Here is a 15,394-nt window from a genome sequence, read left to right as displayed (position 1 = left end):
TTCTTGCCGAAACGCGTCAGTTTTGCTGATTGAGCTATCCTGTCTAATATTTATGTTCCTGAAACAAATTTGAAGATTTTAGTCCACTAGTAGAGTGCCGGATATCACTTCACCATTACAGCCATGTAGGTTTTGATTCTAAGATGCTGCATTTCAGAAAAAGCTTATTTTGGAAAATGTTGGCAGTAGACCACGCGATTCATCTTGGATGACTAGTCAACGGCCGGTCCCTGTTCCCCTAAATGGACAGGTCTGTCCCTATATGTTTGTATAGTGAGACACCAGTGACTAATGGGGAGTAAAATGTTGAGAAGCCCATGGGGACTGGGCCAAACTAGCTAGCCGAGAGGCAAAGTCCCCGGATGACTTCTCGAAGTTTATCTCAGAGATAAACATTTATGCTGCACATGGTTTGGATGGCATGAATCTCAAGAAAGGTTCCTATTATTGCAGAAAGTAAAGAAAAAGAAGAGAGCTACTACAGGGAAAATTACTAAAGGCCATGAAACATTCACATCCATATATTAGACTTAGAATATGGTCATTCCAGTAGGATCTTAAACCGGACATACACATGAGCTAGCCAATGACCCACAGTTATCTCTCCCAATACTCCCACTGAGTCAAGGTTCCATATGGAGATAGACTAGAAAGTGGCCACCAGACAACATTGGCATTGGCTTATCTCCTGGAGGACATAAGGGTCAAGTGTTTGAACTTAAACAGCCCAAACCTTATCTTCCCCCGACATCATCTTTGGTGGGATAGTCAGGAGACCCCAATATAAAGTAGATGGACAGCTAATCAAGACTATGTCAACTAGGTAAGTCAACTTTTATCTAATGTGTAGGGGCACCTTTACAAATTTGATTCCTATCTGAACAATCTCTATTTTTGGTGGAGACCAATGTTGAGTGTTGGTCAGCCAGTCTATTTTAGAGGTAAACCTTACAGACTTTTTGTTAGCACAGAAGGCTAAAATACACTTACTTCCTTATCTTTTCAAATTAATTTTTTTGACTGGTATCTGGTAATTTTTTGGGGGGATGTTTTATTCAGAAGGATGCATCCACAGCATCTCTTCCTCTTCTAAGACTGCATGCTGTGAGAGGGGAGGAAGAGCAGCAGGGATGAATCTGATTGGCTGGCAGCTCAAGACCGTGCCCCCTTATATCACTTTAAGGAAAAGTTTGCCTATGTAGAGCCTGGATAGACTAGATGTAAATATTCAATGACCAATAAAAGAAAATAAAAGTACCCAAAATATGCAGAAAACATTTTTGGCTATACAACTGTACATCTACAACTACCTAGGGAGGAATTATGATAGGTTTGTATCTCAAAATCATGGCTTGGGTCACCAAAGCTGAAAACATGGAGTTGTGGCTATGAAGGACCTGAGAAGGTGAACTCGTGTGACTAATTCTGAATTCTTCGACAGTTCTGGATGGGTTCTGCGTAGCTGCTGAAGTCATTTGCAGAAAGTGGTGGCTAAATGTCCTGTATCATTAAAATCATACCAGTGTGGGGTGCAATTGCCCTTTCTGTAAGCCAGGCCAGGGCGTCATTGATGGTGCTGAGGAGGTTAATGTGATAAGCATTTTAGCTTCCTGAAGCCATTACTTTATAGTGGACCATGGGGAAAATAAAATCAGCCTTGCATGATTAACACATGAGAGACACTTTTGTAAGATGATTTGCTCATGATCCATGAACTATGATGACTAAACTGCGCTTCTGTGAGGCCTGGAGATTTAAAAATATGGTGATCCACTAAAGAGGACTTATTACCGTATGTGCTACTTATACAAACACACTAGATTGTAGCAGCTGGCATTAACCATTGACAGTACAATGTGCGTATAACTGGGCGTATCTTCGGCTTTAAAAAATAGTCAGTTTCAAAAGTTTTTATTGCTGGAGGCATATAGTAAAAATGAACTAGATAAATTTTTAGACTGTACAAAATTTTGCTTAAAGGGAAGCTCCTTGGATGCAGTTGCTACTAGGGAAAAGGTGTAGCTGCAATCAAACTTAGAACAAGTCACAGCTTTTCTTGCAAAGCACAAACTTTTTTTTTACAGAAGATACTACCTTTCCCACTATCATTTTATTATATCATATTACAGGTACAGTAGAACTGCAGCCTTGTCAAAGGACACTTAGCGTCCGGTGCTGAATTCCGAACATGGCCTTCTACCGGACATCCGTTTTGTTGGCAGATATGCAACTGATACAGACTTATTTGTGTGCAGGAGGAGTTTACACTTTTCTGACAGTAGATGGCGATGTTGTTACTGTTGTATGCTTAGTTGAATGTAATGCATATACTTGTTGTACTTTGGTTTCAGTTTTCTCTCTGGTAAAAGGTCCTTTCAGACTTCCTGTTATGTATTAAGAAGCTGATGCATGTTCTTTGAAGATAAAGTTGAATTACCCCATATAATCTACTCTCACAAGTTTCTTCTCGGACCAAACTATTCAACACATTTTAGTGGTCAGAGTGAGAGATAGGGGTACTCTGCTTCCTTTGGCTGCCCCTAGCCCTTACTGAGATCATTTTACAGCACCAAAGTCCCCACTAACTTCTATGGAGTTCAGGTTCAAGTATGGGTAGAGTTCTGGCAACCTAACCAAACTTTGGGATAAAATTTGGTCGAATACGACCATCGACAGATCCACTCATCCTTAATGATACACTACAGAGACAGCCTGACTTAATTAGTGCTGATGCTGCTGTAATCACAGGACTTTGTTACCTGGTAAGTTCTTTCTACAGAGTTAGTGTGCCTTGGTACAATGTTTAAATAGGTTGTTGCAGCAAAATAAAACTTTACTCAGAGGACAGAATGTGTAAAAAAAAAGAAAAAATAACTCAGTTTTTCCCTCTAATTTTACAACCAATATATGTATATGAAGGTTTCATTTTTGGAAGAGTTTGTGTTGTAGTTTAGAATGACGCTATTGAATTATTCATGCATTGTACTCGAATATGCCAAATTTGTATTTTTTTTTTTACCTTTTTCTAGTGTGTAAAATAGGGAAATTTCTATAAAAAACTTTCCTTGTTGCCATTTTCTAAGACCTACAAATTTTTTATTTTTCCATAGATGGAGCTGTATGAGAGTGGTGTTTTTGAGTGGTGAGATATAGGTGTTTTTGGTACCATTTTGGGCAACATACAATGCTCTAATTGCTTGTTTTGTAGGATGTGAGGCAACTGAAAAACGTAAATTCTTGTAAATTTTTGGCTTTAGAGCCTTTAACATATAAGGTACCATAGTTTATATTTTGATAGATCAGAATTTTACATACATAGCCATACCACATATACATCTGTGACCTCGTCTCCTGGTACTTACCTACACGCAACCTCCGATCCTCACAAGATCTCCTCCTCTACTCCCCTCTTATCTCCTCTTCCCACAATCGTATACAAGATTTCTCTCGCGTATCCCCCCTACTCTGGAACCCTCTACCACAACACATCAGACTCTCGCCTACCATCGAAATCTTCAAAAAGAACCTGAAGACCCACCTCTTCTGACAAGCCTACAACCTGCATTAACCACCGATCGACCAAACCGCTGCATGACCAGCTCTATCCTCACCTACTGTATTCTCACCCATCCCTTGTAGATTGTGAGCCTTCGCGGGCAGGGTCCTCACTCCTCCTGTACCAGTTATGACTTGTATTGTTTAAGATTATTGTACTTGTTTTTATTATGTACACCCCTCCTCACATGTAAAGCGCCATGGAATAAATGGCGCTATAACAATAAATAATAATAATAATACCACATGTTTATTATTAAACGGGGAAATAGACATTGATTTGACTTTTCGGGCTGAGATCTTGTTGCTGAGATCTCAATCTGAGCATGTGCCGCCCCCGGCGGCCATTTTCCCGAAGGCCACCGCATCGCAGCAATGGATGCGTCGGGGCCTTCGGGCTTTCACAAAATGCTGGCGGAGCCCCCCCGCACCACATGGCACCACCGAACCTGCTGCACCAGCCTGGGAAGGGAATGTGATCATCGCTCTGCAGCATCGGACCGATACTGCCTCAGAATCGCCGACTCCTGCTGCCATCACACTACTTGGAAGAATATTCTGACTATAAGACACACCCCTATTTTCCCCTGAAATTTTTTGGGAAAAAAGTGCGTCTTATAGTCCGAAAAAATAGAAAAATGACAGTCTCCTATAAAACCAAACTACATGCTGGAACTCATAAGAGGACTAAGATGGCAATGATCAGGTCTTCACTAAGCCCTTTGGCTGCAATGGTAACTCAACGGCACCCTGAGATAGCATTGTAAAAAAAAATAAGGAAAAAAAATAGTTGCCAACAGTCCGAAAGTTACAGGCCCAATGTTCAGAAATCATCATGTAAAATATTTACTTTTATTGGTTGAATTAGAAGTAGGGCTTCTGTAAACCCTCCTAAAAATATGGTTATTCTTGCAAATTAGTCGCCTGACAGGGCTGTGGGGTACTCGATACTGGGTCCGTTGTTCACAGGGGGATGTCTCGGTGGCTGCGACCCGGTCCATGGCCCTGGGCGCCCATGTAAAAGGGAAAGGTCTTTAAAGGGAATAAAGTTTATGTTTGTGATGCCACCTATCTTATTCGGTCAGTGGGGACTGACGCTGCTTTAAGGGGTCCACTAGGGTGATGTTATGGCAGCTAGATGGTATACCTTCCCACAGATGAAGTAGATCCCCAGGTCTACCCAGTGTGATGGTGGTAGAGTGGTGAGAGGTGCAGAGAAGATCGTTGACACAGGATTGCAGTCTCTTTACCTTGTTTACTGTTGGTTTCAGCAGCCACAGTCCAGGGCACCAGACCACAGGGCAGGCAGAGAAGTCCAGGCAGTCCAGAGACAAGCAAGTTCCCCTGGGTAAGTCAGGTTGGAGCCTACCACTCTGCGCTCTCTGTCTCTAAGTCCCTGCTGCCACTAAGTGTCTCAACAAGGTCTTTAATTGTTCTGCTGTCCTAGGACAGGTACCTGTATGGCAGGCAGCTTGAGCCGTAGGTTCTGGGGTCCTTTCTTGATGGCTCTTGAGCGCTGCTGTGCCACAGGTAATTGTGGGCAGAGTTTTGGTAATACAATGCTCTCCGGTTTTGCTCCGTGTCGTAGAGTCCACGTGAGCATTGGGCTCCTGGTTTCCAGCTCCTTGCGCTATGGCTCTTCAAAGGCCTGCTCGTGGCCTCCTGGAGCTCTCACTTTCCTCTGTGCTCCACTCCTGTCTGTCCTCGCACACAGACTCCTTGCGGCTCCTTGCGCTATGGCTCTTCAAAGGCCTGCTCGTGGCCTCCTGGAGCTCTCACTTTCCTCTGTGCTCCACTCCTGTCTGTCCTCGCACACAGACTCCTACTCCAAACTGAGCTCACTCTGCCTCCAAACCAGGATCTTTATTGAGGGAAGCTGCCCTAAAACAGGGTTTTGAGCTCCCCCTCCTGGCCTTGAATTGGAAGGTGTGTGTGTAAACCTACCAAAGGAAATCCCACTTGTCTCCTGACATACCACTACCCCCCGAGCGGAAGGCAGCACTACTGTGGTACCCAAACTTCTGGGGTGCCACAATAAGTTATGGTAGTTGTCATGGAAGTCATGAGGCAGGATTTACACTTTCCTACTTTACCAGCCTAAATTTTGGTGAAGATGCATGTCAGGCATGAGCTAATGAAATTCTAGGCTTGCATTTGCTAGTGGATATGGGTGATGATGAAGTATGATGAGATATATGAAAGCATGGAGGGCTTTTGCTGTCCGTGCCTTGCCCAGCAGCATCCCTACAGTTCATTACTATGGAGTCTCCTTTGTTACCAGTGTGAGACATGTAATGACTGACAGTCTGCTTTTCTGATCTACATGTTTCGCAATAGTAATGCCCCCTTTCATGTAAAAGGAACTCTGGAGGCAGATTCTTAGGAAGATCTATGTCTAGCCCATAGATCTTAACAGCTCATTTACATATTAAGAAAAATGTGGATTTCTCTGGAATAAGACATCGGGTCGCAGATATCAAGGTGTCATTTTATTCACCTTTCTATGACCTACATGCCCTTATTAGTGTTGAGCGATACCTTCCGATATGCAAAGGTATCGGTATCGGATTGGATCGGCCGATACCCAAAAAATATCGGATATCGCCGATACCGATACCCGATACCAATGCATATCAATGGGACACAAAATATCGGAATGGTTCCCAGGGTCTGAAGGAGAGGAAACTCTCCTTCAGGCCCTGGGATCCATATTCATGTATAAAATAAAGAATAAAAATAAAAAATATTGATATACTCACCCCTCGGACGGCCCCTGGCTCTCACTGGTCCAAGCGTCTGCCTCCGTTCCTAAGAATGCAGAGTGAAGGACCTTCGATGACGTCGCGGCTTGTGATTGGTCGCGTGACCGCTCATGTGACCGCTAACACGACCAATCACAAGCCGCGACGTCATCGCAGGTCCTATACTCACTGCATTCTTAGGAACGGAGGCTGCCGGTTACATCGCTAAGGTCCAGGGTCCGCCGGAGGGGGTGAGTATATCCATATTTTTTATATTTATTCTTTATTTTTTACATGAATATGGATCCCAGGGCCTGAAGGAGAGTCTCCTCTCCTTCAGACCCTGGGAACCATACACTGGGAACTTCCGATTCCGATTTCCGATATCACAAAAATATCGGAACTCGGTATCGGAATTCCGATACAGCAAATATCGGCCGATACCCGATACTTGCGGTATCGGAATGTGCAACACTAGCCCTTATAGATGGCTTCAGAGGATTGATCCTACCGACAGATTCCCTTTAAATTGAAGCTCCTGGGCTTAAAGAGTTATTTCCAAAACATCAAGTTTTGTCCTCTGATTAGGTCATACCGCTGTGGCCTCCAGTGATCCCTAGATCAGAGCTCTGCATCCTCAAGAAAGAGGCTCTGCAGTCCCTTCTTGAAGGGAGCTGCATTTATTGACAATTAATTAAGACACGACTTAGCATAACACCTATGCTCCATTCAGGGTAGGACTGCAGATCTGGTACCAGCAGGTGGAACCCAGTGACCAGAACGTTACCCTTATCCTATAGAGGATAAGCTTATTTGGGGGAATTACCCTTTAACGAGTTATCTGTACCAGAGGTCTAGCCTACCACTTACCATTTTGCTTCTGAATTTGCCTGGATTACTCAGAAACATTAGCACAAAATACATACCATATATATGCTGGTCTGACTAGCGGTAGAATTTGCATGAACCCAACCCAAAAGTAGGATGCCCACCACCATTTTGGCTGAAATGGGTGGTCCTAGGGGTGGGATTTAGATGACCATACCTTAGTAACCAAGATTAAGTAAATATGGCGTCACTATGCATTTTTGGTTCACCTTAGGGACCGGATCACAAGGGCGTTTTTATCTCTACACCGGCCTAGATCTAATAGTCATTTACATATTGTAGACCGCCATACATTCTGATACGAGCGGTCCGCTTCATGTATTATTGCACATTACTTACCAGGCTTACACCGGCTGCATCTCCTTCCTTGATAATACGGCAGACATTGACATTGCCCATTGATCTGGTCGCACGCCGAGCCCGGTAGCGTTCCAATAAGGTCACAGTCACAATCCTGACAGCCCCCAATATTTTCAGTAGACAGATTGTAGGTATGGTCAGTGCAGGCCGCACACCGCTGACCTGTTACCAAGGCTTTGCACACACATTGTCCTGTTAACCGGTCACAGGGCTGAGAAGCGTTTATTGCCCCTGATCTATCACATCGGCAGGGGAGACACGACAGAGAACCATTTTGTGTGGATTTGTAGTAGCCCTCCGAGCATTCATCGCACGGCCTTCCACCAACATTAGGCTGACAAACACATTGCCCTGTCACGGCGTCGCAAACTGTTCCAGGGATAATCCCTTCCCGGTGACACTTGCAGGGTTTACAACCGTCAGCATCCAACCCATAATAGTTGTCAATACAGGTGTCACAGTCAAGTCCGCTGACATTCTCTCTGCATTTACATTGTCCACTGGCTGGATTGCAGAATTGATTGATGGCGCCATAAGGACTGCACGTGCATTGTATACAGCGCGCTCCTCCTAATGGGTCTTGTCTGAAGCCCAGTTTGCAGTGATCGCAGCGAGGACCTGCAGAAAGACAAATGAAAAGCCTTCATGGGAGACGTACAGAATATATATGTATCAAAAATAAACGCATTCTATCTATATACTCAATATGTGACTGTCTATTAAATACATCTATTTATCATCTCAGATCTATCCTTCACATATCTATCTACTGAATGTATCTAACAATTATCTGTCTGCCATCCACGTCATATCTATCTCATCTGAATCTATCCCTTTGTGATATCTGTGTATCTTATTTGTTTTTTATTTAATATGGATATTCCTGTACATCTATATCCAAAAAGTATCTGTCTATTTTGTATCCATCCATTTAATATGCTATCTATTATCTATCTCTCTATCTATCTATTATCTATCTATCATCAATCTATCTATTATCTATCTATTATCTATCTATCTATCTATCTATCTATTATCTATCTATCTATCTATCTATCTATCATCTATCTATCTATTATCTATCTATCTATCTATCTATCTATCTATCTATTATCTATTATCTATCTATCATCTATCTATTATCTGTCTATTATATATCTATCTATTATCTATCTATCTATCTATCTATCTATCTATCTATCTATCTATTATCTATCTATCTATCTATTATCTATCTATCTATCTATCTATCTATCTATCTATTATCTATCTATATATTATCTATTTATCTATTATCTATCTATCTATCTATTATCTATCTATTATATATCTATCTTTTTTCTATATATCTATCATCTATCTATTATCTATCTATCATCTATTGATTTATTATCTATCATCTATCTATTATCTATCTATCATCTATCTATCATCTATCTATTATCTATCTATCTATCTATTATCTATCTATCAGCTATCTATCTATCTTGTATCTATCTATCTATCTATCTATCTATCTATCTATCTATCATCTATCTATTACCTGTCTATATATCTATCTGTCTATCTATCATCTATCTATCTATCTATCTATCTATCTATCTATCTATCTATCTATCTATCATCTATCTATCTATTATCTATCTATCTATCTATCTATCTATCTATCTATTATCTATTATCTATCTATCATCTATCTATTATCTGTCTATTATATATCTATCTATTATCTATCTATCTATCTATCTATCTATCTATCTATCTATTTATCTATTATCTATCTATCTATCTATTATCTATCTATTATATATCTATCTTTTTTCTATATATCTATCATCTATCTATTATCTATCTATCATCTATTGATTTATTATCTATCATCTATCTATTATCTATCTATCATCTATCTATCATCTATCTATTATCTATCTATCTATCTATTATCTATCTATCAGCTATCTATCTATCTTGTATCTATCTATCTATCTATCTATCTATCTATCTATCTATCTATCTATCTATCATCTATCTATTACCTGTCTATATATCTATCTGTCTATCTATCATCTATCTATCTATCTATCTATCTATCTATCTATCTATCTATCTATCTATCTATATAATCTATCTATTATCTGTCTATTATCTGTCTATCTATCTACTATCTATCTATTATCTATCTATCATTTATTTATCTATCTATCTGTCTATTATCTATTTCTCTATTATCTATCTAATATCTATCTATCCATCCCATTGCTATCTATCTATCCATATATATATTGGGATAGATAGCAATGACTAGGGTTGAGCGAAACGGGTCGATCATTTTCAAAAGTCGCCGACTTTTGGCTAAGTCGGCGTCTCATGAAACCCGATCCGACCCCTGTGCTTGTCGGCCATGCGGTACGCGACTTTCGCGCCAAAGTCGCGTTTCAATGACGCGAAAAGCGCCATTTCTCAGCCAATGAAGGTGAACGCAGAGTGTGGGCAGCGTGATGACATAGATCCTGGTCCCCACCATCTTAGAGAAGGGCATTGCAGTGATTGGCTTGCTGTCTGCGGCGTCACAGGGGCTATAAAGGGGCGTTCCCGCCGACCGCCATCTTACTGCTGCTGATCTGAGCTTAGGGACAGGTTGCTGCCGCTTCGTCAGAAGCAGGGAGAGCGTTAGGCAGGGTCCACTAACCACCAAACCGCTTGTGCTGCAGCGATTTCCACTGTCCAACACCACCTTCGGTGTGCAGGGACTGTGGAAGCTATTTTTTTTTTTTTTTCCCCTCAGCGCTGTAGCTCATTGGGCTGCCCTAGAAGGCTCCGTGATAGCTGTATTGCTGTGTGTACGCCACTGTGGAAACCAACTGCTTTTTTCAAAGCACATATCCTCTTGTTCCTTCCTTTCTGCACAGCTATCTTTTTTGTTTGTCCACACTTTTTATTTAATTTGTGCATCAGTCCACTCCTATTGCTGCCTGCCATACCTGGCTTACATTACTGCAGGGAGATAGTAATTGTAGGACAGTTTTTGTTTTTTTTTTGTTTTTTTTTGTGGGAGATTAAGATTGGCATTTCTGCTACAGTGCCATCCCTGTGTGTGCCATCTCTCACTGAGTGGGCCATAGAAAGCCTATTTATTTTTTCCGTGATTTGTGTTCTAAAATCTACCTCAACACAAAAACACTACATCAATCAGTGGGAGAAAAATATTGGCCTCAGTCAGGGCTTGTGTGCCACTGCTGTGTGTGCTATCTCTCATTCAGTGGGCTATAGCAAGCCTATTTTTTTTTTTTTTTTTTTTAATATTATTTGGTTTCTAAAGTCTCCCTGAAAAAAAAAAAAAAACCTAAAAAAACAGTGGGAGAGTAATATTGCCCTTTCAGCTTGTGTGCCAGTCTTGACTCCTGGGTGTGCCACCTCTCTCCCTCTCATTCAGTGGGCCATAGAAAGCCTATTTATTTTTTTTAAAAAATATTATTGGGTTTCTAAAATCTCCCTTAAAAAACAAAAAATACATAAAAAAACAGTGGGAGAGTAATATTGCCCTTTCAGCTTGTGTGCCAGTCTTGACTCCTGGGTGTGCCACCTCTCTCCCTTTCATTCAGTGGGCCATAGAAAGCCTATTTATTTTTTCCGTGATTTGTGTTCTAAATTCTACCTCAACACAAAAACACTACATCAATCAGTGGGAGAAAAATATTGGCCTCAGTCAGGGCTTGTGTGCCACTGCTGTGTGTGCTATCTCTCATTCAGTGGGCTATAGAAAGCCTATTTTTTTTTTTTTTAATATTATTTGGTTTCTAAAGTCTCCCTGAAAAAAAAAAAAAACCTAAAAAAACAGTGGGAGAGTAATATTGCCCTTTCAGCTTGTGTGCCAGTCTTGACTCCTGGGTGTGCCACCTCTCTCCCTCTCATTCAGTGGGCCATAGAAAGCCTATTTATTTTTTTTAAAAATATTATTGGGTTTCTAAAGTCTCCCTTAAAAAACAAAAAATACATAAAAAAACAGTGGGAGAGTAATATTGCCCTTTCAGCTTGTGTGCCAGTCTTGACTCCTGGGTGTGCCACCTCTCTCCCTCTCATTCAGTGGGCCATAGAAAGCCTATTTATTTATTTTTTTAAATATTATTGGGTTTCTAAAGTCTCCCTTAAAAAACAAAAAATACATAAAAAAACAGTGGGAGAGTAATATTGCCCTTTCAGCTTGTGTGCCAGTCTTGACTCCTGGGTGTGCCACCTCTCTCCCTTTCATTCAGTGGGCCATAGAAAGCCTATTTATTTTTTCCATGATTTGTGTTCTAAATTCTACCTCAACACAAAAACACTACATCAATCAGTGGGAGAAAAATATTGGCCTCAGTCAGGGCTTGTGTGCCACTGCTGTGTGTGCTATCTCTCATTCAGTGGGCTATAGCAAGCCTATTTTTTTTTTTTTTTTTTTTTTAATATTATTTGGTTTCTAAAGTCTCCCTGAAAAAAAAAAAAAAACCTAAAAAAACAGTGGGAGAGTAATATTGCCCTTTCAGCTTGTGTGCCAGTCTTGACTCCTGGGTGTGCCACCTCTCTCCCTTTCATTCAGTGGGCCATAGAAAGCCTATTTTTTTTTTTTTTTAATATTATTGGGTTTCTAAAGTCTCCCTTAAAAAACAAAAAATACATAAAAAAACAGTGGGAGAGTAATATTGCCCTTTCAGCTTGTGTGCCAGTCTTGACTCCTGGGTGTGCCACCTCTCTCTCTCATTCAGTGGGCCATAGAAAGGCTATTTTTTTTTTGGTTTTTTTAATATTATTTGGTTTCTAAAGTCTCCCTGAAAAAAAAAAAAAAAACATACAAAAAACAGTGGGAGAGTAATATTGCCCTTTCAGCTTGTGTGCCAGTCTTGACTCCTGGGTGTGCCACCTCTCTCCCTTTCATTCAGTGGGCCATAGAAAGCCTATTTATTTTTTTTAAAAAATATTATTGGGTTTCTAAAGTCTCCCTTAAAAAACAAAAAATACCTAAAAAAACAGTGGGAGAGTAATATTGCCCTTTCAGCTTGTGTGCCAGTCTTGACTCCTGGGTGTGCCACCTCTCTCCCTCTCATTCAGTGGGCCATAGAAAGCCTATTTATTTATTTTTTTAAATATTATTGGGTTTCTAAAGTCTCCCTTAAAAAACAAAAAATACATAAAAAAACAGTGGGAGAGTAATATTGCCCTTTCAGCTTGTGTGCCAGTCTTGACTCCTGGGTGTGCCACCTCTCTCTCTCATTCAGTGGGCCATAGAAAGGCTATTTTTTTTTTGGTTTTTTTAATATTATTTGGTTTCTAAAGTCTCCCTGAAAAAAAAAAAAAACATACAAAAAACAGTGGGAGAGTAATATTGCCCTTTCAGCTTGTGTGCCAGTCTTGACTCCTGGGTGTGCCACCTCTCTCTCTCTAATTGTGGGCCATAGAAAGCCTTTTTTTTTTTTTTTTTTTAATATTATTTGGTTTCTAAAGTCTCCCTGAAAAAAAAAAAAACATAAATTAGGTGGGAGATTAATATTGACATTAGTGCTTGAGTGACAGTCCTGCGTGTGTGTCATCTCTGTGATTTTGTGCCACAGAAAACAGAGTGTGTAACATTGTGCCTGATTTTCCTTGTGGTCTCACCAACCTGTTAAGGGATATTGAAATCATACTGAAGTTATAGCTCACCGTGTAAGTTGTTTGACAGCAACAAATAAAGTTACTTTGGTTAAGATTTTAAAACAATGAGGAAGTCTGGTGCAAGAGGTCGTCGTGGGCGTTCATTGTCAGCTGGTAATGATGGTAGTGGTAGTGGAGCATCAGGTGGTCGTGGGGATAAAAATATTCCACCTAAGTCTGGAGCTGTGGAGCCAGTTTCGTCGTCAGGCTACACAAGGCCTCGAACGCTCTCTTTTCTGGGAGTAGGAAAACCGCTTTTAAAGGCGGAGCAGCAACAGCAAGTTTTGGCTTACATTGCAGACTCAGCCTCTAGCTCTTTTGCCTCCTCTTCCGAAACTGGTAAATGTAAAAGCAGCGCGTCGCTTGTGGATGTTCACGGTCAGGGACAAGTCGCTTCCTTGTCCTCCTCAGCAAAAACTACAACAAGAGAGAAGGATGCAGCAGGCGACACAACGGGTCACTCCATGGAGCTCTTTACACATACCGTCCCTGGCTTAGAAAGTGAAACATTTAACAGGCCATGCCCATTACAAGTATATTCTGACATGGAGTGCACTGATGCACAGCCACAGCCAGAGTACTATGCTGCTCCTTTGACTCAGACCACCACATTGCCCTCTCAGGGTACAGATCCACAATCAGACCCTGATGAGACTATGTTGCCCCGCCACGAACGCTATACCACCGACCGACACAGTGACACAGACGAAGTTGCACACGAGCTCGAAGAGGAGGTAATAGATGACCCAGTTATTGACCCCGATTGGCAGCCATTGGGGGAACAGGGTGCAGGCGGCAGTAGTTCAGAAGCGGAGGTGGAGGAGGGGCCGCAGCAGGCATCAACATCGCAACAGGTTCCATCTGCCGGGCCCGTATCTGGCCCAAAACGCGTGTCAAAGCCAAAACCTGTTGGAGCACAGCGTTGCCATCCGGTTAAAGCTCAGTCTGCAATCCCTGAAAAGGGATCCGAGTCTAGGAAGAGTGCAGTCTGGCATTTTTTTAAACAACATCCAACTGATCAGCGCAAAGTCATCTGTCAAAAATGTTCAACTAGCTTAAGCAGAGGTCAGAATCTGAAAAGTCTAAATACTAGTTGCATGCATAGACACTTAACCACCATGCATTTTCAAGCCTGGACTAACTACCAAACGTCCCTCAAGGTTGTAGCACCCTCGGCCAATGAAGCTAGTCAGCAACGCAACATCCCTTCCGTCACTGTAAGGCCACCATTTTCCGCACCACCGGCAGTATCTGTGCAGGTTTCTTTGCCAGCCAAAAGCAGTCAGGGTCAGGGAATCACCAGTTTTGTAGGAGGAAATATTGCATCTAGGGCACCGGCGGAAACAATACCGTCTCCAACCGTCTCTCAGTCTGCCATGTACACCGGCACACCCGAAAGTTCCACGATCTCCAGCTCTCCAGTCCAGCTCACCCTACATGAGACTCTGGTTAGAAAAAGGAAGTACTTATCCTCGCATCCGCGTACACAGGGTTTTAACGCCCACATAGCTAGACTAATCTCGTTAGAGATGATGCCCTACCGGTTAGTTGAAAGCGAAGCTTTCAAAGCCCTGATGGAGTACGCTGAACCACGATACGAGCTACCCAGTCGACACTTTTTTTCCAGAAAAGCCATCCCAGCCCTGCACCAGCATGTTAAACAGCGCATCGTCCATGCACTCAGGCAATCTGTGAGTACAAAGGTGCACCTGACTACAGATGCATGGACCAGTAGGCATGGCCAGGGACGTTATGTGTCCATCACGGCACACTGGGTGAATGTGGTGGATGCAGGGTCCACAGGCGACATCAATTTAGGGACAGTTGTGCCTAGCCCACGGTCTAGGAAACAGTTGGCTGTAGGCGTTCGCACCCCCTCCTCCTCCTCCTCCTCGTCCTCCTGCAGAAGCTACAGCTCTTCCACAGAACGCAGTCTGCCAACCACTCCATCGGCAGATGACACTGTTGCACACCAGTTGTCCCATTATGGGCCAGCTACTGCCAAGCGTCAGCAGGCTGTATTGGCTATGAAGTGCTTGGGCGACAACAGACACACCGCGGAAGTTCTGTCCGAGTTCTTGCAACAAGAAACGCAGTCGTGGCTGGGCACAGTAGATCTTGAGGCAGGCAAGGTAGTGAGTGATAACGGAAGGAATTTCATGGCTGCCATCTCCCTTTCCCAA

General features: G+C 42.1%; 1 protein-coding gene across 1 annotated transcript in view; it reads right to left on the bottom strand.

Annotated features, from left to right (window-relative positions):
• USH2A (usherin) overlaps positions 1-15,394 on the bottom strand; it is a 930,843-nt gene that overhangs the window by 737,970 nt on the left and 177,479 nt on the right. Inside the window, exon 12 of the mRNA XM_077281431.1 lies at positions 7,524-8,162. Within this exon, the coding sequence (XP_077137546.1) occupies positions 7,524-8,162 (639 nt within the window). The remainder of the gene's footprint in view (positions 1-7,523; positions 8,163-15,394) is intronic.

This window comes from Ranitomeya variabilis, chromosome 2 (genome assembly GCF_051348905.1).
Source record: "Ranitomeya variabilis isolate aRanVar5 chromosome 2, aRanVar5.hap1, whole genome shotgun sequence".
Classification (NCBI taxonomy): Eukaryota; Metazoa; Chordata; class Amphibia; order Anura; family Dendrobatidae; genus Ranitomeya; species Ranitomeya variabilis.
Note: the sequence above shows the minus strand (reverse complement) of the source record. Positions and strands in the feature narration are given on the sequence as shown.